This window comes from Argentina silus, assembly GCF_951799395.1.
Source record: "Argentina silus genome assembly, chromosome: 1".
Lineage (NCBI taxonomy): Eukaryota > Metazoa > Chordata > Actinopteri > Argentiniformes > Argentinidae > Argentina > Argentina silus.
This window is the reverse complement of record NC_139655.1, coordinates 15,445,227-15,471,548: the sequence shown is the minus strand read 5'-3', so window position 1 is coordinate 15,471,548 and position 26,322 is coordinate 15,445,227. Positions and strand designations below refer to the sequence as shown.

Genomic DNA, 26,322 nt, shown 5'->3' with positions numbered 1-26,322 from the left:
TACTCTTTGGGTGCTCCTGTGGCATCAATTTACAGGATCACTCAAAAGCAGTCTAGACAGATGGGAAAACAAACAATTTGTTTGGCAGACGAAGTCGTGGCATGTCAATGTGGGAAGTGTACCATTCAAATAAAAATGACTGATACCTAGTACAGCAATTGGTTTTATTAAGACATTCATACAATTCTGGGGATAAGCATAGCATACAGACAATATGTTCAGTCAAATAACACTGAAAAGGGTAAAGCACAAAACTATTTCCAATTTGCAGAATTAACACATTCTACAGAACAGAAGTTAATCTAATATGAAAGGTCCTCTATACCAGACTCATGATACATTGAACACATTAGCATAACAAAACTTGCCGACTTGATGCAGCACTTAAACCGTTTAGTCCACAAGTAAATAACTAAATGATGAAGAACATCTACTACACACATCTTAATTGAACACTGAAAGAAATACCTGATAAAGACCATAATGTTTACAGACCACAGCTCTGTAGCGCCAACCAGTGAAACAATCAAGGTTAGAATCTATTGTTCAAGAGACAAATATCAGAATTCTGAGGCAAGGTTTAGCATTTAAGAGGTTTTCCTTGAATAAAATAAGCACAATGCAAGTGTTGATCACTATCTTCACTGCATTACTGTTCAAATCAGATCTGCCACATTCATAGGCATCTCTTCAACAGTCGTATTGTAAAACGTCTCTATGTCTCGAAGAATCCGCTTGTCCTCTTCAGTGACAAAGTTTATAGCAACTCCTTTTCTACCAAAACGCCCACCGCGACCAATTCTGTAGAGGAATGGAAGCATTAGTCAAACCAATTCAATTTGTGCCCCCCCCCCCCCCCCCAATCTCAGATTACACTGACCTGTGAATATAGTTCTCCCGATTTGTAGGAAGGTCATAGTTTATGACCAGGGAGACCTGCTGCACATCGATTCCTCGAGCCTGAAATCAAAATATGTTCAAGTCATATTCAAGTTGTGTTGAAGAGCCATCACATGCTCTTTGGATAGTAAATAGTTTGGGACTTAAGCAACAGATTTCTAGATAGAGAAACCCATTAGGGATCACAGACACTTCTCCCAAATGGTCTACTAAGTCACTGAGGGCTGTCAGAGAAAACATTTTAGGTTTGACTCCTGAATACACATGCAATCCTGTTAAGCCATAATTATCACAGACCCAGAAAGGTGCTAGAACTTCCATAATGTATAATGGCTAACATTTTGATTATCAAGACATAAGGAGTTGAGTCCAACACTCACCAGTAGGTCAGTAGTGATGAGTACTCTGCTGGAGCCAGATCTGAACTCCCTCATGATCACATCTCTTTCCTTTTGATCCATGTCACCATGCTAGAATAACACCAAGTTAAAGCTGCGCAGGTCAGACTACAGAACACCACGGTCAATTTATACTTCAGGTGTGTTGAAAAGCCATCACATGCATACTGGTTTGTTAATGTAGTCTGAGAATAAGTAACAGATTCCTAGATAGAGAAACCCATTGTGGAGCTTAGACATTCATCTCCCAAAAGGTTGAACTGCTAAGTCATTGACGACTGTCACAGGGATGAACCATTTTGGGTTGCATTTCTGAACATACAATAAGATGCAACCCTGCCAAGTAATCTCCAACAGGGAACTGGATTGTAACATTTGATCTATTCAAGTAGAATTCTGAGCAATATGTTCTGGTCTTACCAGGGCAGAGACTGTGAAGTCCCTAGTGTGCATCTTTTCGGTCAGCCAGTCTACTTTTCGTCTAGTATTCAGGAAGATGACAGCCTGGGTGATGGTTAGAGTCTCATAAAGGTCACACAGCGTGTCCAACTTCCACTCCTGGAAAAAGACACCATTGTCAACATCATTGACAAAGTCCTACCAAAAAAAAACACAACCCTGCAGGATGCATTGCACAGCAAATTCTGGTCACGGTTAGAAAATCTAACAAGGTCAACCTACATTCTTTGGCATGTCAGAGAAATACTGTAGCACAGAATCTTGAGACAAAGGACACTGGACATTAAGAAAGAGGTCCGTCCTAGCCTCATTTCCAACACTGTGCCTTTCCTCTCCTTCCTTGGTGTACCCATGCTTACATGGCCGCAAGAGCCAAGCCATGAGGCTTTGCTCCTACAATTTCAGCAGGGTGCTTTAAAAGAAGGGAAATACTATACAATGAGGATCTAGCTAATGATCGAGCCATGCATCACACCCACCTCTCGCTCCACATTGATGTAGAACTGCTTGATACCCTCCAGGGTAAGCTCTTCCTTCTTCACAAGGATGCGGATGGGGTCCCGCATGAACTTCTTGGTCACCTCCAGCACATCTGCAGGCATGGTGGCAGACAGAAGGACCACCTGAGAAGAAACAAGATACTCATTAGCCTCTGGTGAATGAGAAATGCACTCATCACCCCTGAACTAGAGGAATCAAAATAAGTCTGGATAGACAAGTGTTGCACTGGGCCTCAAGACAGGCCAATGCACATTAAGAAAGAGGTTCAATTACATCTTATTTGCAGCACAGAGCACTCTCCTTCCACACAATACTCTAACATTACTGAATAAACCAAGATAACCCAGATTATGCAATTTTAGCACAGTTCTTTTGTGGCAGTGCACTGACATAAGAAAATACTTAAGTTCAGGAAGTTATAGCTAACTTTCCACTTGGTAAGAGGAAAAAAAATAAGTAACAATCTAGAAAAGTGTACAGGTATGAATCTAATGTTATGCACTTATTCTACACTACTTACTTGAATGTTCGTGCTCAACTTCTGGAAGATTTCATAGATCTGATCCTTGAACCCTCGACTCAGCATCTCATCGGCCTCATCCAGGACAAACATTTTGATCCATTTAGGGGCTGTGAAGTACACCAAGACGTTTAAAAAAACAAGTCTTTGAAAAAAATGAAATTAAAATCAAAGAGGCATCAAACACTAATGGACAAGACAATAAATTATTATGGGTCAGTGAATGATGGATACTTACACTGATGAGTACTTACACAGGTATCTCCTGTTAAGCATGTCAAACACCCGGCCTGGAGTACCAACCACAATGTGCGGTGCCTCAGCCTGCAGCTTCTGCATCTCGCTGCGGACATTGGTGCCCCCGATGCAGGCGTGGCAGGCCGCCCCCATGTAATCTCCCAGAGCCAGAATCACTTTTTGGATCTGGGGGGGGGGGGGGGGGGGGGGGGGGGGTTAAACATATACAAAGGGTCCATGGTGACTCACCATTGGCATTGATGCTTTGTTATACTGGACTATACTGCTTCAGAGTGATCAGTAATATACAAAAAGTTATCTCCATTATCAGGTCAGTCCCGAAAGATGGTATGCCATCATGTCACTCAGAAGTAGGTTCAGACAAAGACACATGCGTACAGAAAAGCCAGGACAACTTTCAGACCAATGCAGTCATGGACAGAGACTACACCAATCCTAAGAGGATACCCCACTTCCTTAGCTGAATTGATTTTTTGCATGAGAATGAAGTAATGAAAATAGTACCTTTAATATGAGACTGTCCCAATATGCCACCCTGGTCTGAGACAATTAAGTTTATCATGACCTCAGGTACAGCATACCTGCTGAGCCAGCTCTCTGGTGGGGGCCAGCACCAGAGCCTGAGTCTCCTTCTGCTCCATGTCAAGCTGCTGCAGGATGGAGATGGCAAATGTGGCAGTCTTCCCAGTACCCGACTGGGCTTGGGCAATGACATCATAGCCTGAGAAAAAACAAAAAAAAGGTTATAGAATCAGAATGCTCACTCAGTTAAGGCAATTGATTTGAGTGATTTTGCCTCAAGTGATCAGTAATATACAAAAAGTTATCTCCATTATCAGGTCAGTCCCGAAAGATGGTATGCCATCATTTCACTCCAAACACATGTAAGAATCAACCATTAATGACAAATCACTGATTTCTATACCTTTGATGCAAGGAATGATTGCCCTCTGTTGAATGGCAGATGGTTTCTCAAAACCATATGCATATATACCCCTAAGGAGAGTCTCCTTCAGGGCCATGTCATCAAAGTTATCTGTTATCTCATTCCAGTTGCTCTGAAAAGAATTAGGTCAGTTTAGATCACAGCACAACAGCAGGCATTACAGAGTCTGGATCAACCAATAGGTTTAGGGGTTGATTTGAGATGGCATCTTACCTCAATGACACCATCAGGCTCCATCCCCTCTGGCCCCCCATGGTCTCGATGTCTTGAGCTACAGAAATTAAAACCAGTGTCAGGCAGATATACAAACAATTTATAAAGTAATTCAGTGAGGATAACCATGAAAAAAACAAATCAGTTACAAATACTGAAAGACATTTGTCCAAAGGAGTCAATTCATGTTATGGATTTACATAATCTGATGCTTAAGGTTTTAAACCAAAGGGAAGGTGTTGATTGGCCAACATGGGGCAATCCCCCACTCCAACCACGTGGAAAACTGGACAAGAGTGATCAGCATTGAGAAAAGGTTGTCTACATGGGAAATCAGTCCCGAAAGATGACATGGCATCATTTCACACTTGTTCCAATTGCACTTAAAATTCAGTGGCAAATATTTGGGGTACGCCCCAGGCGCCAGAGTATGCTGCCAATGTCAGACGTTGGGCTTCTGTGCGCACGTGTCAAATCAGCGACCTGACTTTCGGGTGACATCCTCCCATGAGCCTGAACATAATTTATTGTTCGCCATATTGATAGATATTCTTCCTAAGCATAATCATTCTGCAAAAGGAAAGTCGTAGCTACCCGTCTACCAGCGTATACTGGCTTCTTGGGTCAAAAATAATGGTGCGCAACAAACTGCGTAACAGCTAGGCCGTGGCGTGGTGGTGAACCAGCATCGTTGAATTCTTTCGAAGGCAGACGAACCAATTCAGTTTAAAATGGTGGGTTCATCTGGCTAGTTAGGAAACTAAGCGCGCATAACACCGACTGATTAACAGTCGGATATTATAGATAACAGCTACAAGTTTGCGTACCATCTTGCTAGGCACCGATGAGAAGCTATACAGCTAGTAGTACAAAGCTAGGACTCGAGGCATGATTAGATCTGATGCAACGCCATGCACAATTTTAAGATTTACGGCAGATCTAATGTGTAAATGAATACTTAAAACCATATGACAAAATTCAACATTTGCACGTTACATGCAACACAATTGTACCTGTTGTAATCAGCAGAATCGCTAGACATGGTCCGTTCACAACTTCTGCATGCGGCTGGAAAGATCGTTGATGACGAAGACAAGTGCCTTTATACTGCCGGACTATTTTCAGTGATAAGTAACAACTCGATCTATTCAGCAGTATATTCTCAACATGACAGCATGCTATTCCTTATATATTAAATGTAAAGTATGAATGTGTTTAAACTGTAAAATGTAATCGCAATCTTTGATCAGGCAAATAACATCTCAACTATATTGTCTAGCGGAAGGATATTGCAGTATATTTGGCATGTGTTTGGGTTTCTACGGAGAGACTAAGAAGTCAAAGTTGATGTACTGAAACAGTATGCAGGGCCTGAGGGCCACCTCTGATCCTGTCGAACCACTGGGTGTGCAGACTTTTACTCCAGCCCAGCAACAGTAACACATCTAATTCAAACAATCAAGGTATTGATAGGCAGTTGATTAGAACCAGGTTGAATGAGCCAATGGGCCATCTATGCATGTAGATCCACCCACTGATATCCTTGAGAAATGTGACTGCCTGTTTGTAGATGTCCTTTTGTTGGTATTTGTACCATTGTGGGGGCAATGAGTAGATTGACAATTCCAATATTGTTCAGCTTTATTAATTACACTAATAATAATAATAATAATAATAATAATAATAATAAGAAGAAGAAGAAGAATATAATGGAGCCTTATTGTTGACAATATCCCACAATCGTTTATCTTGGTAGCATATTATCAGACATGGTAGATGTATTGGGTAGTATTGACTTACTTGATTTACGTTGGGTAGTATTACAGTATGTTATTAGAGGGATTGGGCTTTACGTGGTTTTAAACCAAATAATCTGGTATCCAGGAAAAATGTGGTGCTATTCAGCTGATTTGCAGGAGGTATTAATTTTCGGTACACACTGGTATTTTGAGGGTGTATCTGGTACTATTTCCACAAAAGGCCTATACATAAGCAAGCAGAAGGGGAGTCTTTACATGTAACCCTTATGTAGCATGCACCAGTCAGTTCAAATAATCAAATACAATTCATTAAATCTGTCATCAATACACATGCTGGCTGGCCATCACTGATAGAAGGAAAGTGGCCAACATGTACGGCCAAATGACAGCCATCTGTTGTCTCCAATTGCGCATGAGCGGAATAAGGTGGAAGAGAGCGAGGTAGCTGGATGGGAAAAAGGGAGTCGGGCAATTACAAACATGGTATGGAATTCTCTGCTTATTTCGTTTTATCTGTGCCTGTACGTTATTATCACTGTCATATGCAATGAACATAACTCTATTGTACACTGATCTGAATCATAAACCTGCGCAAATTGTTATTTGTTAGCATTGTTTGAGGATAAAAACAAAGGTAACGTTAGCTAACGCTAGCTATTTAGCTAGCTTTAGCAAATCGACTGGATTTCAGTTCATTGTCATTGAACAACCTAGCCACCTACCTTGTCAGCACTGCTGCAACACAACTTGGTATGATAGCTTATGTAGGCAGCACTTAATAGACAAGTCAGCTTAGTTAAACCAGAAAAGCAAGCTATAGTGGCTGGTCACAGAAGCGAGAAGCTTCCAGTGTAGTGGTCTTAAGTATTGGTGCTGTGGTAGGTTGTTGTAAACGCTGTCGCGGATCTGGACTGGAGATCATGGATTTGACGGGCCCTGTTTGTTATGTCCATTTATGCCATAAAATAGTGTCTCTAGGATGTGTGAATGCAATAACTTAATTGTTATGCCCCGCATAATGCTAATACGGTTCTGACCCTAAATCCTTATGAGATGTGACTGTCAAGCATAGTCGTTTTAACTGAGATGACTGTATGTGGACAGTCAGAGGCAACTGTGACAGCTCATACACTTTACCAAGTGATCCATCTAGTGACCCTTTATATTAAGCTTGTCATACATTATGAATTGGCCAGGCTACCATGAATCAACAAAAATGTCCCTTTACTGTAGCCTATACTCATGCTTAGTAGATAGGCTAACCTCTGGCAAGATACCATCAGAAGCAGTTTGCTCATATTGTCAAGTCTGCCTGTGATGGTATTCCTACCTGAGGCTAAGAAAATGTTGTCAGTCTACGCATCTGCACTGCACTTGAATATCTGACATAAGTTTGCATGTTACATATCTGCTATCACTATTTGTTGTGTGTACTCTGAACAATGTTTGTTTTTCCCTAGAACAAGCTGAAGTCCTCACAGAAGGATAAAGTTCGTCAGTTCATGATCTTCACACAATCCAATGAGAAGACTGCATTGACCTGTCTGTCACAGAATGACTGGAAACTAGATGTCGCCACAGACAACTTTTTCCAAAATCCAGAGCTCTACCTTTCAAGTTTAAAGGGAGCCTTAGACAAGAAGAGGCTTGAACAGCTCTACAACAGATACAGAGGCAAGGATAATATTTCCTCATCTCTTACTAGTCAATGCTGGCTGCAGCAGGCTTGTTGTCTACATCGCACATATGACTGAATAACACAAAAAGACTACTATGGTGCTGAAAGTAAAACATCTATAAACCTCTAGTAGGTTATGCATTATGCCAAAATGAAAATACTAAATACTAAATTCTCATAAAAATTACATGGAAAGATACAGTGTAGTAATGGGACAATGAAGCATTTTTTCTTCTTTCAACTCTAAACTCCAAAAGTTTGGATTTGAAATCAAACATTTACTATGAGGTTAAAGTAGAGATTCTCAGCTTTTAAAATAAATAAATAAATAATAATAATTGTTTATGGTATTTGTGCACATATTGGGTTCCCCATTCAGAAATTAAACCACTTTTTATGCACATTTCAGGGTACCCAAATGTAATGGGACAGATTTAAATGTCCACATTAAGCACTCATGTTTAGTATTTGGTGGATAATCCTTTGCATGCAATAACTGCCTGAAGTCTGCGACCCATTGACCCCACCAGACGCTGTGTATCTTCTCTGGTGATGCTCTGCCAGGCCTGTACTGCAGCCATCTTCAGGTGTTGTTTGTTTTGAGGTCTTTTTGCCTAAAATGTTATCATCAGGAAATGAAATGCATGTTCAATTGGATTTTAATCTGAAGATTGACTTGGCCAGTCAAGAACTTTCCACCCTGAAAAACTCTGTAGAAAGCTATGGCAGTATGTTTTGGGTCATTGTTTTACTGTATGATGTAGTGCCGTCCAATGAATTTGGAGGCATTTGCTTTTAATGGTCAATAATGAATATTATCAAGATTGTGTCACAGAATTAGGATCTACTGTTATTACCCTGTTCCTTGTATAGCATTTACATTATACTTTATTAGGAACACCTGTACACCTTCTCATGGTGGAGGTGGTGTAATGGTGTGGGGAATGTTTTCTTGGCACACTTTGGGCCCCTTAATACCAATCAATCAATCATGCCACAGCCTATTTGAGTATTGTTGCTGACCATGTGCATCCCTTCATGGCCACAATTTACCCATATTCTAATGGCGACTTCCAGTCGCACCATGACACCATAATGCACCATGTCACATAGCAAAAGTAGTCTCAAACTGGTTTCATGAACATGACAATGATTTTCAGTGTTCTTCAGTGGCCTTCCCAGTCACCGGATCTGAAGAACACCTTTGGGATGTGGTAGAACGGGAGATTCACAGTTTGAAAGTGCACCTAAAAAATCTGCAGGAATTGTGTGATGTCATCATGGACCAGAATCTCAAAGGAATGTTTCCAACATCTTGTGGAATCAGTGCCACAAAGAATTGAGGCTGTTTTGAGAGCAAAGGGAGGCCATACCCAGTATTAGTATAGTGTTCCTAATAAAGTGCTCAGTGAGTGTATATCAGCAATAGAATGGTGATCAAGAGAAAACTAATAGACATAGAGAAGTGCAGTAAATAATATGTATTTCAGAAACAAACACAACAGAGTCCATATACAATCACAAAGCCCCACCCTAAACGTCCAACCATTCACTGGCTTTTTAATCAACTCAGTCCCAATAGAAAACGGATCCGTCCGTGACGCAACCGCGAATTTATAATCCAAACAAAAAGGAACCTTCACCAGCCTTAAAAAACAAAAACAAATAGCGGTTTGGCAAAAACACACTGGCAGTGCAAAAGAAAATACAAAAAACTGAAGGGATCTCACCCGATCTCTGCCGTCGTAACTCCAATATCTCCGCTTCTATATTCCTAGCCAATGTTCGTATATACAAGGACAACGTTTCACCGCGGAGCTCTTTCCACCGGTTCTCCGCAACACGTTATATTTCATTTAGTCGGTTTTTAGATTAAATCGTCTTCGCAGACATAGGTCACTCAAACCTTTGACTCCCGAGGAACGGAAATCCTATTGTCTCCTCTCCTCTAGGCAAACCCTCTTTTGATGACTTTATGTTTACCCATCAGTTCGACATTTAAAGTCACATACCACCATATCACCATATATTATATCAAATACAAAAACATCATGAAAACATCATGCATACAACTGACCAGACATACCCTTCATGTTAATTGGGAAACTTACTTACTTAACCTGTAGTTAGGCCTTCTCTGAAGGGGCTCCCTCTCCCCCATAATAATAATGTGTGACCTGTACAGGCTATATACTACCATTGACTGATACATGTCACATGCTTGCAAATATGCATTTGGAGGCAATACTCAAGCAGACAAGATGTTTATGTAAACTTCAGAATACATTCTGATGCTGCCGTCAGCAGTTACAATCATCAATTAAGACAAGTTAGCAAGTTCTAGTGGCAGCTATACATGGCCAAACCTAACACCCCCTCCACCATGTTTCACAGATGAGGTGGTATGCTGTAAATCTTGGGCAGATCCTATTTTCTCCAAACTTTCCTCTTGCAATCACTCTGATCCGTAATAATATACATCTTATGCAGACTTCTGCAGGCTTTTTAGGTACTTTTTAGCAAACTGTAACCTGACCATCCTTTTTGAGGATAACTAGTAGTTTACACCTTACAGTGAAGTGTCTGTAGTTTGGCTGATGACCTTTTAGTTTTTTCCTGATTTTTCAGCCTAATAATTTTTCAGTCTTGACTTTCATTGACACCTCTTTGGTCATTGTATTGACAGACATCAATGGCAAACTCAAAGGGCAAATCCAAAGCCTAGAATCAATACTACACATTGACAGCTCTCTTATGCCTTCAAAATGATGTGACGGAACACTCCTGACTTACCAGAAATACTAATCAAGCCAATTGTTTCATTACTTTTGGGTACCCTAAAATAAGGGGACTATGCATAAAAAGTGTTGTAATTTCTGAATGGTGAAACCATAAATCCATAAAATAAAAGCTAAGAATCTCTACTTTAACCTCATAGTAATTGTTCCAAACGTGTAGAGCCAAAAGAAGAAAAAATGCTTAACTGCCCCATTACTTACACTGGGCACTGTACATCATGGAACTTTACAGAGAATGTACTCCCTGGAAAGTAGAGTTACAAATACAATGTTGTGTATTGCCCACAATGTCAAACAGTAATTATTATTCTTTATTCTTAATTTAGATCCTCAAGATGACAACAAAATTGGTATAGATGGGATCCAGCAGTTCTGTGACGATCTGGGACTGGACCCGGCCAGTATCAGTGTGCTCCTCATCGCCTGGAAGTTCCGGGCTGCAACACAGTGCGAGTTCTCCAAACAGGAGTTCATGGATGGGATGGCAGAACAAGGGTGAGGGTCCTTCTCCAAGAGATGGCTTTTGATGCATTTCCAACTAAATTGTTCCCATTTTTGAGTGATGACCTTTATGTGTATCGTCATTCTTTACATGTTGTGATTATGTGAAATGATTGCCATCCCCTCTTAGTCACGTCAGAGGACATGGTGCTAAAGCTTCTTCTGCTTTCTTCAGGTGTGACAGTATAGACAAACTAAAAGCCCAACTACCAAAAATGGAGCAAGAGTTAAAGGACCAAGGGAAATTTAAGGACTTTTACCAGTTTACATTTAACTTTGCAAAGAATCCTGGCCAGAAAGGTTTGGGTAAGCAATATTTTGACTTTCCTGATCTATTTTTCATAGTCTGCTCATTGGACTTGGAATGATATCAGACTCATCCTCATTGTTGTACATCTTCTAGATTTAGAAATGGCAATTGCGTATTGGAATTTAGTACTGGCTGGAAGATTCAAATTCCTGGACCTGTGGAACACATTTTTAGTGGTAAGTTAGTCACCTTTTCCCCTTCAATGCTGGTTTTACTTGGGTTATAGGCTATTACAAACATACAACTGAATGTTTAAGATCCTCTAGGTGCTCATCTTGATTTTTTCCGCACTTTTTTCACCACAGGAGCACCATAAACGATCAATCCCTAAGGACACCTGGAACCTCTTGTTAGACTTCAGCACAATGATAACTGATGACATGTCCAATTACGACGAGGAAGGTTTGTACTTTGTTTACTTTGGCTTAACATAGATCCATTGTTTCAGCAGGTGCGCGGCAAGAGTCAGCCCTGAATTAATCCCTTTGACTATTTCAACTGTCACCTTCCCCCTTCCTAACAACCACCAGAATTGAAATGTTTTCACTCAGCTAAAACATGCATCTGTAGTGCTTTTGGAAAAAGCTTGTTTCAATTGTAAGAAACACAATAAAGATAATGTACTCCATCCATGTCTTGCTTCATGTAATCTCATTCCCAGAGACTTCCACCCAAATGCTCAGAAGGTCTGGTAGACCAACGTGTCAAACTAGGCCATGGTTTACCCAACAGAAAGACTGCGAGAAACTGCCGGTCGCATAGCCATTGGCTTTACCTTCATCTCCCACAATCATCTCACACAACACTTCGCCCCAGTGCGTGCGCAGCACAAGTTTCAGATTTTGAGCCACGTCTTGCAGTCGTGTGATTCGCTGAAATCAAATAATGACAAATACTTTACTCAGTAAATTAACTCCCACTAAGGCCAGGTTTGAGTCAGCGTTACTCCAGGCTCATATGTGCTGTGCACAATACCCTGGGGATGAAGTTATGCTTCATGTAACTAACAGATGCTGTTCTTTTGCTTTTTTCCTCTTTCCAAGGAGCGTGGCCGGTCCTCATTGACGATTTTGTGGAGTTTGCTCGGCCACATATCGGGACCAAAAGCACAGCTGTCTAGGACTGCCCAAGCTGAGGAACGTCCATTTGTTGTTTATACAGAAACACACAACCAAGGTGGTGAACAGAGCACAGGGGACTGCACTGAGCTGAGATCTATGTTGCCTTTCCAACCCTCAGGACTGAGATGTTTTACACAACAAAAGACTATATAAAGGCATATCTCCTCGTCGGTCGTCTTGTGGTGGTTTGGGCTTTTATCTTTAGTATGGGGCTTTTTTTGTGTCGACTCTAGCCAACTGGAGAGGAGTCGCCATCCTGGACCTTACAGTTCCTGTCCCAGTGTTTAGTTGATGTGGTTGAGGTTCACTTGAAGCAACTGATAACCCAGAAAGACAAATACAGTTGTATCTTTAATCTAAACACGAGGGTCCGTGAGGGAATGTCATTCTTTAAATATTAAATTGAATTTTAATACTTTGTGTGCATTCCTGCTATGATTTTTGTTTTATGAAGCATTTGTGTGACAGACCAGTACACAACATTGATTGTAATATTTGTTTTTGTTTTAAGCATAATGCTATTCCATACACACAAATGTATAAGATAATAAATGTTTCAATTTGGTATCTCTTTAATGTGTCAAAGGCTCATTATGTGTTAAATATGGGTTAGAGCTCTTCTGTCAAAGCCAGAATGTACTGTACCAGTGGCAGGTATCATCAGTGGTATCAGTTTGTAATCTTGTATATTCAAAGGATTGTATTATTTTATGTCTGTACATTTAACTATTGATGTAATTGTTGTCTCTTATGGCTGTTAACATTGCACAGGGTAACCGACAAATGATTAAGATGATAGCCCAATTTATACACCATACTTCCCACTGTTGATGCCACTGTATTCTTCGAGATGTATGAGTCAAATGTAAAGACTTAGGAGGTGGAATGATAGGTGAAACAGAATGACTTATATTTCGCGTGTTTTGACGTATTTACTGTCCCTGCACGACACGAGTGTTTTGACGTCTTCATAACAGCCTTGCTCAGCTGCCCTCTTGTGGCGCGGGCAACTTGTATAACCGGATGTACTGGTAACTAACCATCAGACACCGTTGCTAGGGGCCAACACCGAAACATACGACGGTTTACAGCATGCCATACCTCTAACAAGTTGTCAGCAATACCACATATATTGTGAATAATTAGTTGGCACGTTGTTTCGGCTTGATATTCAAGTTTAGAATTTGAATTTATTGGTACAGAAAATGTCGAATAGACTTATATCCGAGTTAGGCTGGGACGAGGGTTTTGCAATCCCTGTTGCCAATGCAGAAAATAAAGCTTTGGAAGATGAGGTAAGTGCCCTTTTTGATTACCTAGCTAGCCGGCAAGCTAGCAAATAATCTTCTGAACTATTGCACATTAGCTAAAGCTTGCTATAGGCTGTATTGACAAATAAACCTCAGTACTGGCATATTAACCACCTGCGCTTGTAAAGTCCTTATTCACTGCAACTCCCTCGCTGTCTCTCCTCTTATCAGCTCCAAAGGAAACAAAAGGATAAATTGCACTTGGAGAACAAACTTGGTGAATACAAGGATAGAATACAAGCAATGGCCGAACACCTGAAAAATGTCAGGCAGGAATTGTCTCACACTCAGGTATACATATCTGCTCATCAGAGTTGTTCCTGACAGTTTTCCCACTGATTTGTCATTACACACATTTACGACACTAATTTCATTGTCAACAATCTGTCCTCAAGCTGATATGAAGAGGTGTGTGTGCAGGCACTGTGCAAGGCCAGGGAGAGGGAGGCCGAGTCTGAGATGCATTTCAAAGCCCTGGCAGACCGAGAGATGGGTCGTTTACAGCAGGAGATTTCACACCTAGACAATGAACTTGGAGCTCTAAGAGAGAAGAAGAACGCCCAAGAGGTTATACCCACCAACACACCATGTTGTACAGCAGATGTCTTTCCACAAAGATGTAGAAGTTGACATTGTTTTTCTACTCAAGTGAATTGCCATGTATGAGCATATCTTTATATGTTTTTATCTGACTGTACTGTAATATATTTCCCCAGAACAACATATTCAAAGCCACCCAGAAGCTGGAAGAGCTGAAGAGCCAACTGAACTGGGACCAGCAGACACTGGATGCCTGGCTAGAGGAGTCGGCACGCAAAGACGAAGACACCATGGCTATCATCAAGTACTCCCAACAGGACGAAAGCAGGATACGGGTGAGTCAAGATGGCCATGCAACTAAATAGGGTCCTCTTTAGCAGTTATTTGATAGTAGAATACACAGTATTTATTGCATAGTCATTTTTCATAGCATTTGGCTAGACTCACACTGATCTATTCTCTACTACCATTTGCTTTCCATTTTGACAGGAGCTCTCTTTGTGTATAGAGAAGATGACACTTGAAGCCAACCAAAAGCGCAAGGCAATGGACAATGAATTGACTGAGACAATATCAGCACAGGTTGAAGCTGTCTTCCTTTTAAATGTATAAAATGAAAATTTTGTTATGTTACAGCCTTATTCTAAAATGGATTAAATTATTTTTTCCCCCTCATCAATCTACACACACAATACCCTATAATGACAAAGCCAAAACAGGTTTAGAAATGTTTGCTAATTTATCAAAAATAAAAAACTGAAATATCACATCTACATAAGTATTCAGACCCTTGACTCAGTACTTTGTTGAAGCACCTTTGGCAGCGATGACAGCCTTAAGTCTTCTTGGGTATGACGTGCCAAGCTTGTAACACCTGTATTTGGGGAGTTTCTCCCATTCTTCTCTGCAGATCCTCTCAAGCTCTGTCAGGTTGGATGGGGAGCGTCGGTGCACAGCTATTTTCAGGTCTCTCCAGAGATGTTCGATCGGGTTAGGGTTAGGCTCTGGCAAGTCCAGGCTCTGGCTGGGCCACTCAAGGACATTCAGAGACTTGTCCCGAAGCCACTCCTGTGTTGTCTTGGCTGTGTGCTTAGGGTCATTGTCCTGTTGGAAGGTGAACCTTCGCCCCAGTCTGAGGTCCTGAGCACTCTGGAGCAGGTTCTCATCAAGGATCTCTCTGTACTTTGCTCCGTTCATCTTTCCCTCGATCCTGACTAGTCTCCCAGTCCCTGCCGCTGAAAAACATCCCCACAGCATGATGCTGCCACCATCATGCTTCACCGTAGGGATGGTATTGGCCAGGTGATGAGCGGTGCCTGGTTTCCTCCAGACGTGATGCTTGGCATTCAGGCCAAAGAGTTCAATCTTGGTTTCATCAGACCAGAGAATCTTGTTTCTCATGGTCTGAGAGTCCTTTAGGTGTCTTTTGGCAAACTCCCAAGCGGGCTGTCATGTGCTTTTTACTGAGGAGTGGCTTCCGTCTGACCAGTCTTCCATAAAGGTCTGATTGGTGGAGTGCTGCAGAGATGGTTGTCCTTCTGGAATGTTCTCCTATCTCCATAGAGGAACTCTGGAGCTCTGTCAGAGTGACCATTGGGTTCTTGGTCACCTCCCTGACGATGGCCCTTCTCCCCCTATTGCTCAGTTTGGCCGGGCAGCCAGCTCTAGGAAGAGTCTTGGTGGTTCCAAACGTCTTCCATTTAAGAATGATGGAGGATACTGTGTTCTTGGAGACCTTCAATACTGCAGAAAATTTTTTGTATCCTTCCCCAGATCTGTGCCTCGACACAATCCTGTCTCGGCCGTCTAAAGACAATTCCTTCAACCTCATGGCCAGGTTTTTTGCTCTGACATGCACTGTCAACTGTGAGACCTTATATAGACAGGTGTGTGCCGTTCCAAATCACGTCCAATCAATTGAATTTACCACAGGTGGACTCCAATCAAGTCGTAGGAACATCTCAAGGATGACCAATGGAAACAGGATGCACCTGAGCTCAATTTCGAGTGTCATAGCAAAGGGTCTGAATACTTATGTAAATGTGATATTTCAGTTTTTTATTTTTAATAAATTAAAAATTAAAAACCCTGTTTTCGCTTTGTCATTATGGGGTATTGTGTGTAGATTGATGAGGAAAACAATGAATTGAATCCATTTTAGAATAAGGCTGTAACATAACAAAATGTGGAAAAAGTTAAGGGGTCTGAATACTTTCCGAATGCACTGTACATGAAAATGTATTTACATATACAGTAAATAGAAACAGACAGCATTGACCAGAGATTTAACTATTATGTCCATTTTTTGTAATAATGTTTAACTCTCATCAATTCTATATTCACACAACAAACATCAAGCAGCTGTTCTTGGCCACCTGTTAACATTTTCCAGAGTGGGCTCAGGTATTACAGTTGTGCTTTGGAAACAGATTGGTCTGGATAAGACTGCGGAGAACTTCCGTCAGGCCCACTTGGAGAGACAGGAGCTCATTCACCAGTGGGAGAACACCATTGAACAGATGAAGAAAAGGGACACTGAGATGCAACAATGTGCAATGGTAACTACTAGATGGCAGTATGCAGTCTTACAGTATAATATAACTGTACTGTCAGTCAATCACAACATGTTTTACTTCATATTATGCCCTGACTGGTGTATATAGCTACCTACTTTTATGATAAATCCTATCAATATGATGCAAAAAGGCATTATGATATTGTAATTAAAAAAAATATATAATTATGGTGGTGGGCAATTGTGAAGTTCCTTACATGATGTATATATGTTTATGTTGGTTTTGTCATATGTCCAGCTACTCACCCAAGTCAATCAGGATATCAGAGAGAGGAATGGCATGATTAAAGAGAAGAAAAACTTTCTGGAGAGTGAGATAGAGAACAACAAGGAGTATGAGAAGAAGATAGCCACGGCAGAGCGGCAGGCAGCCAAGCTGAGACGGGAGTTTCAGGAGCAGGAGAGTTATCGTACCAGGCTGCAGGATGAGGTAGGTTGTTGTATCCGCTTTCACTATTGCCTCTCTATCATCACCATCATCATCATCAACACCACCATCATCATCATCACCACCATCATCAAGGCTTTCTGATGACAAAAATAGGATGACATTCATTAGGGTGTATTAACAATGTATCTCTAGGAGGGAAGTATGCTCTTTTTAAAAATTATTATCACTTATCCTTTTCCTAGTTGGAGAGCCTGAAAGGTACAGTGGACAGAGCAGCCACTGATGTAGAGTCCATGAGGTCACAGCTAGCCAACATGAAAAAGGATATCCAGGACAAAACTAACAAGTAAGACATACATCTTTAATTATCCCCTATGTGACTTTTGAGTAATTATCATGTAACTATCTCCTCAGCATTCCTTGGATCTGCATAGTCACTTCTCAGGTCACTGTTCTTAACTGATCCTCCTGGCTCAATAACATTGAAAGGAATTCATTTCCATCCTCTCACTAGTCCTTGACTATCTAACGTCTAATGGTTATGGATGAAATCCATATGTTGTGACCCCTGTGCAGAGTGAAGGGGGCCAAGCTCCTTAACGCAGCCCTGAAGGAGAAGCTCCAGGCAGTGACAGAGACTGCCCTCAGTGTGGAAGAGAGGGCTGCTCAGATGGACCAGATGCTGAAGGAGGAGGAGCAGACTATCAAAGTGAGTGGCCATGAGTTGTGATATGATTTTGTGTGATACATAATTAAGCTGTAAGGTCTCATTGTGTCTCATTGTGTACAGTATATGATAGTGTCTCAGTCATTGTATTGTATATCATTTTGCGCCCCCTTTTGATGTGATTGTGTGGAGTAGGAGATCGATGCTCAGCTGCATCACCACCGGGAGGTGCTGTTCCGTAAGAGCCAGGAGCTGCAGGCTCTCAGGGTGAAGGAGAAGGACTCCATTGCTGAGCTGTCAGGGAGCAGAACGGCCCTCTCCAACCTTGACAGCCGCCTCAGCAAACTGGACCAAAACTCCCTCAAACAGCAGGAGATCATCTACAACCAGGCAAGAGAAATTACATGATAGTCCCAGATGTTTATTGTAAAATCCTTTACTTTTTTTTCTTACTAACCATCTCCCCCGTTCCTGCGTGCTCCAGGACTTCCAGATCCAGCTGCTGGAGAGGAAGATGTCCCGCCTGCGGGGCGAGGTGAACACAGAGGAAAAGCAGGCCCTGGAGAAGAAAGCCAACGAGCTGGCCAACACCCTGGAGGAGAAGAAGAGGACTGTGACCATGCTGACCACTCAGCTCAAGAAACTCCAGGTCAACCTCTCTTTGTGCACCCATCTACCTGCCTCCCTGTCCTATTGAGCTCTGTTTAAACCTGCACTTTTCACCTCTGTTTTTTATGTTGTGCCGATCACATGATCCCTGGGTCTTGTTTACAAGAGTCTACAACAAAAGTTATTGTCCTGGGACCTGTTATTTTCTCTTGAGAGACACATGAAGTGATGTTGTCATTTCTTTCCACTTACAGGATGATATCCGCTGCACAAGGAAGGAGACAGAGAAGACGGGAGCTCAGAAGAGAGACCTGACCACCAAGATCGAGGAGCTGCATCTGTTCAACGACACCACCGATAAAGAACTGAAGAAGCTGAGGCTCAAGAAGCAGGTTAGAACACAACACACACTTCAGAACAGGTGAACAACAATGTTCTCTACACTGATTTACCCAGTGGATAGTTACTGTAGTTTAACAGTTCATTGGTTATTAGTTGTACATCTATTAACCATTTTGTAGGTAGCTATCCATGTCAGACTTATATTAGGCTGAATCCAGACTAAAAAGCATCTTCAGAGGAGAGTCTCCATTGAAAGTGCCAATTACTGTAGCTCCTGACTTGGCTTAATCTGTGTCTGTTAAACCACCCTTTAAAGTGTTACCCAGACATGTGTTTGCTTTGACCAATCTCTGGTGGTCAGGACACCATGGTGGAGGACAACATCCTGAAGCTGGAGATCAAGCGTCTGAGGGACCTGCTGTACAACAAGGCTGACAGCGTGCTGTCTCTGGAGAAGCGCCGGCTACAGCTGCAGACCGCCATGAGGGAGAGAGAGGAGGAGATCAAGGTCCACAGGGAGATGCTCAGCAAACAGGTCAAGATCACTGACCAGGAGCGACAAGGACTCAGGTAACCCATGGCTGCATCTCAACCCATGGCTGCATCTCACATCACACATGCTTCTCCATTAAGTGCCCTTCATTTGGCCGCGCCACGTGTTTTTCTATATTACACATGTAATCTCATTTCAGTGCTGAGGTGCATGAGAGACTGTCCAAGATTGACAAGATGAGGAAGCGCTATGAGATCATGACCATCTCAATGGCCGCTCCTGAGGGTGAAGAGGAGAGATCACAGGCTTACTATGTGATCAAGGTGAGATTTCTTTAACACGCGAGCCTCCACAGGCATCATGTGATACTTCATAATAAAATAACTCTGCTGTTGTGAAACCCATGTCCCGATCCTTCCAACTTTTCCTAAATGTCTGTTTTTTGATACAATTTCAAAATCAACAGACAAAAAATCTGGATGCATTTTCATGACTACCATACCTTTTATTGATAGCCAACACCTCCAAGTCACATCTTGAGGCGTGATTAGCACCTGTTGTTTTCCCCCCAAGTGCGAATGGTTCACCCATTTGCTCTTCACCCTAGATTTACCCTCATAATAGTACATTGAAACTGATCTTACAGTTATGAATGGCTTACCTATTTCAACCATAATGGCTATCAGCATCATTTACAGAAAGACAATAGTTACTTGCATGATCAATGCACGATTACATGTGAATAGAAGCCTGCGTGCAACCAGTCTCTGAAGAAGAGACACATATCCTTCTTCACACCTCTATGTCGAAGCGCAGGCTTATTGTACTCAAGCCACAACATAGTTTTTCTCTTAGTCTATTTAGACCTTGTTTTAAATGAGCATGTATGTGTGTCTGTGTGTAAAGGCCAGTGATAAACTGTTGATAACACGGGGAATACCGGAAGTGGGCAGTCAGTGAGTAATGATGCAGATATTGTATGTGTGCGCTTGTAGGCTATGTGTGTCTGAAAAAACAGTTACTGCATTCAGTATTGAGCATCGAAACCTACAGTTATAATACAGCTTTCCATACCTGGGGAAATATACATCATGGTCCTCTGTGGCTCAGTTGGTAGAGCATGGCGCTAACAACGCTTAGGTAGTGGGTTTGATTCCCGCTGGAACCATATATACTGAAATGTATGCACTCACTGCAATGTAAGTCGTTTTGGATAAAAGCGTCAGCTGAATGGCATATATATTATATATCATATCCAGCTGGGGCGCGTGTGTCTGAGAATATGGTGATGAAAATCATGGAGCCTTTCCTGGGCAAAGGCAGAAATTGACAACTTCTAATCTCCACATTCATTTACCTGACAAACAACTTGATTGCAAAAATAGAACCATAAAAAAACGAGGCAGAAGCTTTCCACCCTCGCAGCACGGGGAGAGCGGGTGATGAAAAGTGAAGTGACCCTCACTCTTTGTGTGTGTGTGTGTGTGTGTGTGTGTGTGTGTGTATGTGTATGCGTGTGTCCAGATTGATCACCATTCACACTGGAAGATCATACGATCACTGTCTTTGTATCAGCCACATTTAAATCATATAGCTGGAGCCAACAAATCCGTCTACAGAATTGTGTAGTTTTTTTTTCTAGCGTTAAAACACTGTTAGGCCTTTATCAATATGCTTATCCCAAAACATGTTTTCAGTTTACCAGGACACTATTGTTTCAGTCCATTTGTTATACCACTGCTATTGTGCTTTACAAGGCTGCCCAAGAGAAAGAAGAGCTCCAACGTGAGGGAGACGATTTAGACGCCAAAATCCGCAAGACGGAGAAGGAAATACGAGCACTGGAGAACACCCTCCATGTTGTCAACAGCCGCAACACGACATATCGCAAATCCTTCAATAAAGTCACCGAGTCCAGTATGTACGAGGGAGAGAACTCTAATTCCTGCATAGCTTAGGCCTCTTATCAACAGAAAGATGGCACCTAAATACACCTCTTTAAAAAGATTTAATCTCTCTGCCATGGGAACATTGATGTTGTCAGTGTAAGCACCCAAGGGAGGCAGAGAGGATCTGTAAGATGTATCCCCTCCATCCTCTCTCCTCTTGCATTTTGAAGGTGAGGAGTATCAGGAGAAACTGAAGCTGGAGGAGCAGAAGAGGGCAGCTGAGCATAAGTACAAGTACAAGAGGAAGCAGATCAGGGAACTGCAGGATGATATTCAGGTAGCTCTTGTCCCCCCCTAAATGAAAAAAAAAGAGGTATCATTTCACATTTAATATATTATTTTTATTTTTGTACATGATAGCCATCATCATTGTTTAGTTTGTATTGGCTGCTAGTATTATTTACATTCCCTCGTGTTTTCTCAGGAACAATAAGAGGCTTAAAATAGACTTGTTTGACAGGTCACTCTGAACTACCAGCAATTATGTGTATGTGTGTGTGTGTTGTGATTGAATTGATAGGGCATGAACAACACCCTAGACAGCCTACTCCAAGAGGAGGCTGTACAGAATGAGAGGACTGAGGACACGCAGACACGCATCCTCTCAATGAACAAAGAACTGGTTTCCCAGAAGGAGAAACTTGACCGGGTCACAAAACAGGTTTGATGCACACCGCCCAACTCAAGTGTATAATTTACACCTCTCAGAGACAAAACACGGCAGAAACATGAAATCAAAGACAAATGCCAATAACTATTTATTATTATAATTATTTGTTAATCCTTTCTATCCCTCTATGACAGTGCTCCAAACTGACCAAAGAGATCCGGTCGGTCAAGAATGCCAAAGAGGAGACATTTGAGGAGAGAGACATTGAGCTGAGGGAGCTGAAGGACTTCAATAAGACCGTCAACAAGATGCTACTGGAGGCCATGGAGGAGCACCCTGACCTCAGATCAGCTCTTCACATGTACTTTGTCCAGGTAAGCCTGTTGTTGTGCAGAAGGCAACAACCCACCACATTAAAGTGATTTTAACTCAAGAGTAAGATGGTGATATGTTCTGGTGTTTTTGTTCCAGGCCAACCTGCCCCTGCCCTCTCCTGCCTCCACTCCTGCCAGCCGACAAAGCTCCAAGACCAGCTCTGCTCGCAGCTCAGTCTCTCTCGGGTACCTACATCACAACACAATTACTCTCATCTACACAATCAATCTATCATAGTTCTGAGGGTTTTTTCAGGTACGAATGACCATTCAGTCCCTCACAGAGCCACATACAGTTAGGTCTGGAAATATTTGGACAGTGACACAATTTTCATAATTTTAGCTCTGTACGTCACCACAATGGATTTGAAATGAAACAGAGATGCAATTGAAGTACAGACTTTCAGCTTTGATTCAAGGGGTTGAACAAAAATATTGTATGAAACGTTTAGGAATTGCAACCATTTTTATACACAGTGTAATGTAAAAATTAAAAAATTGGACAAATTAACATAATCATAAATAAAATGTTCATTTTTAATACTTTGTTGAGAATCCTTTGCAGGCAATGACTGCCTGAAGTCTGGAACCCATGGACATCACCAAATGCTGGGTTTCCTCCTTTGTGATGCTTTGTCAGGCCTTTACTGCAGCTGTCTTCAGTTGTTGTTTGTTTGTGGGTCTTTCTGCCTTTAGTTTTGTCTTCAGCAAGTGAAATGCATGCTCGATCAGGTTGAGATCAGGTGATTGACTCAGCCATTGCAGAATATTCCACTTCTTTGCCTTAAAAAACTCCTGTGTTGCTTTCGCAGTATGTTTTGGGTCATTGTCCATCTGTACTGTGAAGCGCCGTCCAATCAACTTTGCTGAATTTGGCTGAATCTGAGCGGACAGTATATCCCTAAACACTTCAGAATTAACCTGGCTGCTTCTGTCTTCTGTCACATCATCAATAAACACTAGTGACCCAGTGCCATTGGAAGCCATACATGCCCATGCCATCACACTGCCTCCACCGTGTTTTATAGATGATGTGGTATGCTTCAGACCATGAGCAGTTCCAAGCCTTCTCCATACTTTTTTCTTCCCATCATGCTGGTACAGGTTGATCTTAGTTTCATCTGTCCAAAGAATGCTGTTCCAGAACTGGGCTGGCTTTTTTAGATGTTTTTTTGGCTAAATCTAATCTGACCTTTCTATTCTTGAGGCTTATGAATGGTTTGCACCTTGTGGTGAACCCTCTGTATTTGCTCTTGTGAAGTCTTCACTTTATGGTAGACTTGGATAATGATATGCCTACCTCCTGGAGAGTGTTCTTCACTTGGCTAGATGTTGTGAAGGGGTTTTTCTTTACCTTGTGAAGGATCCTGCAATCATCCACCACTGTTGTCAAAGGAACAAAGGAATAGCCCACACCTGTCCATGAAACTGCTTTTGAGTCAATTGTCCAATTACCTTTGGTCCCTTGAAAAAGAGGGGGCTACATATTAAAGAGCTGTAATTCCTAAACCCTTCCTCCAATTTGGATGAATACCCTCAAATTAAAGCTGAGAGTCTGCACTTTAAGCCCATATTCATTATATAACTGTAACTTGAATATGTTTAGGTAAACAGCTAAAATAAAAAAAATTGTGTCAGAGTCCAAATATATATGGACCTAACTGTACATATACATACAGCGCTAACAGACACATCTGATGAAGAACACACTCACATAGCGTAGTGTCTAACAACAGCTACCAACTATTTTTGGCCTAATCCATGTTTATACTTCAACTCTTTTTTTAACGTTATACCTTTCTACCTGTGTTTGTCATTTTACCATAGGTCAGCAGGCTCATCTGCGAGCAGCAGCCCCAGGGCATCATCAGTGCACTCTCCCCAAACTAAGACCCTGGAGCTGGGCCTGGGTCTGTCGGTGAGGTCCCCTCCTCTCACCACCTCTCCACGGGACTCACGTCCATCTAGCTCTGCCAGCAGCAGCAATAGCAGCAGCCAGCGCAAGAGCCCATAGGACAGCAACCTCACCTCAGGGCCCTTGGCAGCATCTCTCACTACTCATGGGGTTAATATGACCGCTACTAGCATAGAGAGTGTGTGTCACTATCCAATCAACTTTGCAAGGGGTTTAATTAGTTGATTGATTTGCATGTGTTGATCCATTAAAAAAAAGTAATTTTTGAATGAACAGAAGTGAAGACATACTTTGTTGTTATTAACCTCCTATGCTAGTAACCTCTATTATATGAAATTGTAAATGTGTACCACATTGTATCTCTATTCTTCATCTCCTGACTCTTAATCTTGATGTATCCAAATGTATCATCATCCTTGCTCTAAACATTTAACACTAGTGATGAGAGATCCTACAGGGCATTGGTGTTTGGAAGTGTTGCATTGGGATATAATATCATCAATTCCTCTTTTTGAGCTTGATTAAGGTGGTTGTCAATGGCTTTCTGCATAATACAACACCTCTTTACATACATACTGCACACACAGTTATAAAAAATAGACAATATAGGCCTTACTACTTCTACTGTTAACACATCAAGAGGTGAATCAAGAGAATGCTTTTTTTCACCCAAGTAATTCTTTGAATTCCGATGCACAGAAGAAGATACGATGATTGATTTGTATGTTGAACCGTTTCAGTGAGATATACATTTGATCTATGTTTTTCTCACCTCTTTTGAAAGGTTTTTCAATCAGGTTGTAACATGACTTCAATAAAACTGTTGCAAAATGCTGCTGCTTGTCATTGTCCTTTGATATAGTTTGTCCAGATGAAATTATACTATTTGGACAAATCAACTTGTAAGTATATTACTGTAAAGTAATCTAAAGGTTAGTATTCGGTCCCATAGCCATCGTATGCAATAACTTTATTTAAGGCTTCGACTATTACAATATTTAAAATAATAATAATAATAATAATACAGTATTTTGCATGCATTTGAGTTGCATGAGTTTTTGCGAAATTTCTTTCTCAATGGTCAGTGAATGGTGAATGATGTCTGGAGAGTATATAGGGAGCAGAGAACGTGTTTCTGAACAGTTCTATAGGCTATTCATTCTGATTCTGCCATTATGATAAAAACATTGCTAATGAATAATGATGAGGGAGAAAGTTACCTAGGGCGCTAGAAAGATGCTAAGTTGACCTCTCATCAGAACCACAAACGGGAGTTTGGCATTTTAACAAATGACAAATAACCTTTGCTTCATAAAATCCGATTCCATGGAAACGGTATCGTGACTCGATTAAAATGCAATTTCTCCGAAATGTTATTATTTTCATAACCAGGAACATAGGCCTGGGAACGGAGCAAGTGATGTAAAATACCTTGTAGTAGCTGATCAAACTCGAGCGAGACAGTCACAATGCCGACGCATCGATCACTTGGAGACAGAATTCTCAGAACATTCTGTAAACACAACACTTGGAGACAGAACTCTCAGAACATGAGTTTTGTGAAGGACAGAACGACTTCACTCGGCAAACACACACGACATAGAAAGCAAAACCCTTTTAATTTCCCTAATAATTTCTCTGAAACATACAAATATGGAGAAAGAATTGATCGGAGGTGAGAACAATGAAGTTGTCATTTGAATCGTAATCTTAGAAAACTGTTTTGACATTCTGAGAACATAATGATCAATGCCTGGCCCAGGTCACTTTTGACTATGTTTGCTGTTACCAAGCAAATTAGCCATACCATGCAATATACTACTACAATACGAAGTCTGTCAGGTAAGAGAATGTGAATATCCTTTGTTTATATCCAGGCTTTTGAAAATAGCTTTTTAAAATCATCCTGTGATTGTCATGGTCTCTCTTTCAGACTTGATCACCAATGACTTGACTCTACTACTCTGGTAGGGTATTGGTAGGGTGAACCCAAGTGCGGATGGATAATCAGGACGACAGACGTAGCAAAAATAAACTTACGCTCGGAGAGGGAGAATCTCTGACAAAGACACAGGAGAACAAAAGGCTATATATCTTGTGAGGAGGGTATAAGAAACAGGTTCCTAATTGGCTGTCTGACCTTTTCTGAGTCTCACCTCTCACAGTTCGAAAGCCTCTACATTG

At 41.5% G+C, this 26,322-nt stretch overlaps 3 protein-coding genes across 3 annotated transcripts; 2 read left to right on the top strand and 1 right to left on the bottom strand.

Moving 5' to 3' along the window:
- Positions 1-151: 151 nt before the first annotated feature.
- Positions 152-5,256, bottom strand: eif4a2 (eukaryotic translation initiation factor 4A2). Its single transcript, XM_083666499.1, has 11 exons — positions 5,209-5,256; positions 4,196-4,253; positions 3,962-4,094; positions 3,618-3,757; positions 3,033-3,201; positions 2,779-2,888; positions 2,237-2,380; positions 1,719-1,856; positions 1,281-1,370; positions 881-960; positions 152-801 (listed from the first exon to the last, which is right to left on the bottom strand). Exons 1-11 carry the CDS (start codon positions 5,235-5,237, stop codon positions 657-659), a joined length of 1,236 nt encoding a protein of 411 aa, XP_083522625.1. The 5' UTR covers positions 5,238-5,256; the 3' UTR covers positions 152-656.
- A 1,139-nt stretch (positions 5,257-6,395) lies between these two features.
- dcun1d1 (DCN1, defective in cullin neddylation 1, domain containing 1) lies at positions 6,396-12,935 on the top strand. Its single transcript, XM_083681545.1, has 7 exons — positions 6,396-6,438; positions 7,416-7,629; positions 10,758-10,926; positions 11,108-11,238; positions 11,336-11,418; positions 11,548-11,644; positions 12,286-12,935. Exons 1-7 carry the CDS (start codon positions 6,436-6,438, stop codon positions 12,360-12,362), a joined length of 774 nt encoding a protein of 257 aa, XP_083537671.1. The 5' UTR covers positions 6,396-6,435; the 3' UTR covers positions 12,363-12,935.
- A 633-nt stretch (positions 12,936-13,568) lies between these two features.
- ccdc39 (coiled-coil domain 39 molecular ruler complex subunit) lies at positions 13,569-24,940 on the top strand (the record flags this gene model as incomplete). The annotated part of the gene is made up of 20 exons (XM_083667954.1): positions 13,569-13,658; positions 13,845-13,964; positions 14,094-14,240; positions 14,390-14,548; positions 14,703-14,795; positions 16,643-16,771; positions 17,027-17,218; positions 17,422-17,525; positions 17,756-17,888; positions 18,042-18,236; positions 18,331-18,495; positions 18,710-18,847; positions 19,159-19,367; positions 19,490-19,613; positions 21,048-21,207; positions 21,410-21,516; positions 21,760-21,900; positions 22,044-22,223; positions 22,321-22,409; positions 24,051-24,940. 20 exons carry the CDS (start codon positions 13,569-13,571, stop codon positions 24,235-24,237), a joined length of 2,862 nt encoding a protein of 953 aa, XP_083524080.1. The 3' UTR covers positions 24,238-24,940.
- Between the last annotated feature and the right edge of the window lie 1,382 nt (positions 24,941-26,322).

Excerpts from the sequence above, each read along its gene's own strand:
- eif4a2 (XM_083666499.1), bottom strand. The coding sequence starts at position 5,237 with ATGTCTAGCGATTCTGCTGATTACAACAG. Across the intron at positions 961-1,280 it reads TCATCACTACTGACCTACTG|GCTCGAGGAATCGATGTGCA; the intron begins GTGAGTGTTGGA and ends TTTTGATTTCAG. Across the intron at positions 802-880 it reads CGGGAGAACTATATTCACAG|AATTGGTCGCGGTGGGCGTT; the intron begins GTCAGTGTAATC and ends ATTCCTCTACAG.
- dcun1d1 (XM_083681545.1), top strand. Across the intron at positions 7,630-10,757 it reads GCTCTACAACAGATACAGAG|ATCCTCAAGATGACAACAAA; the intron begins GCAAGGATAATA and ends TTCTTAATTTAG. Across the intron at positions 11,419-11,547 it reads TGTGGAACACATTTTTAGTG|GAGCACCATAAACGATCAAT; the intron begins GTAAGTTAGTCA and ends TTTTCACCACAG.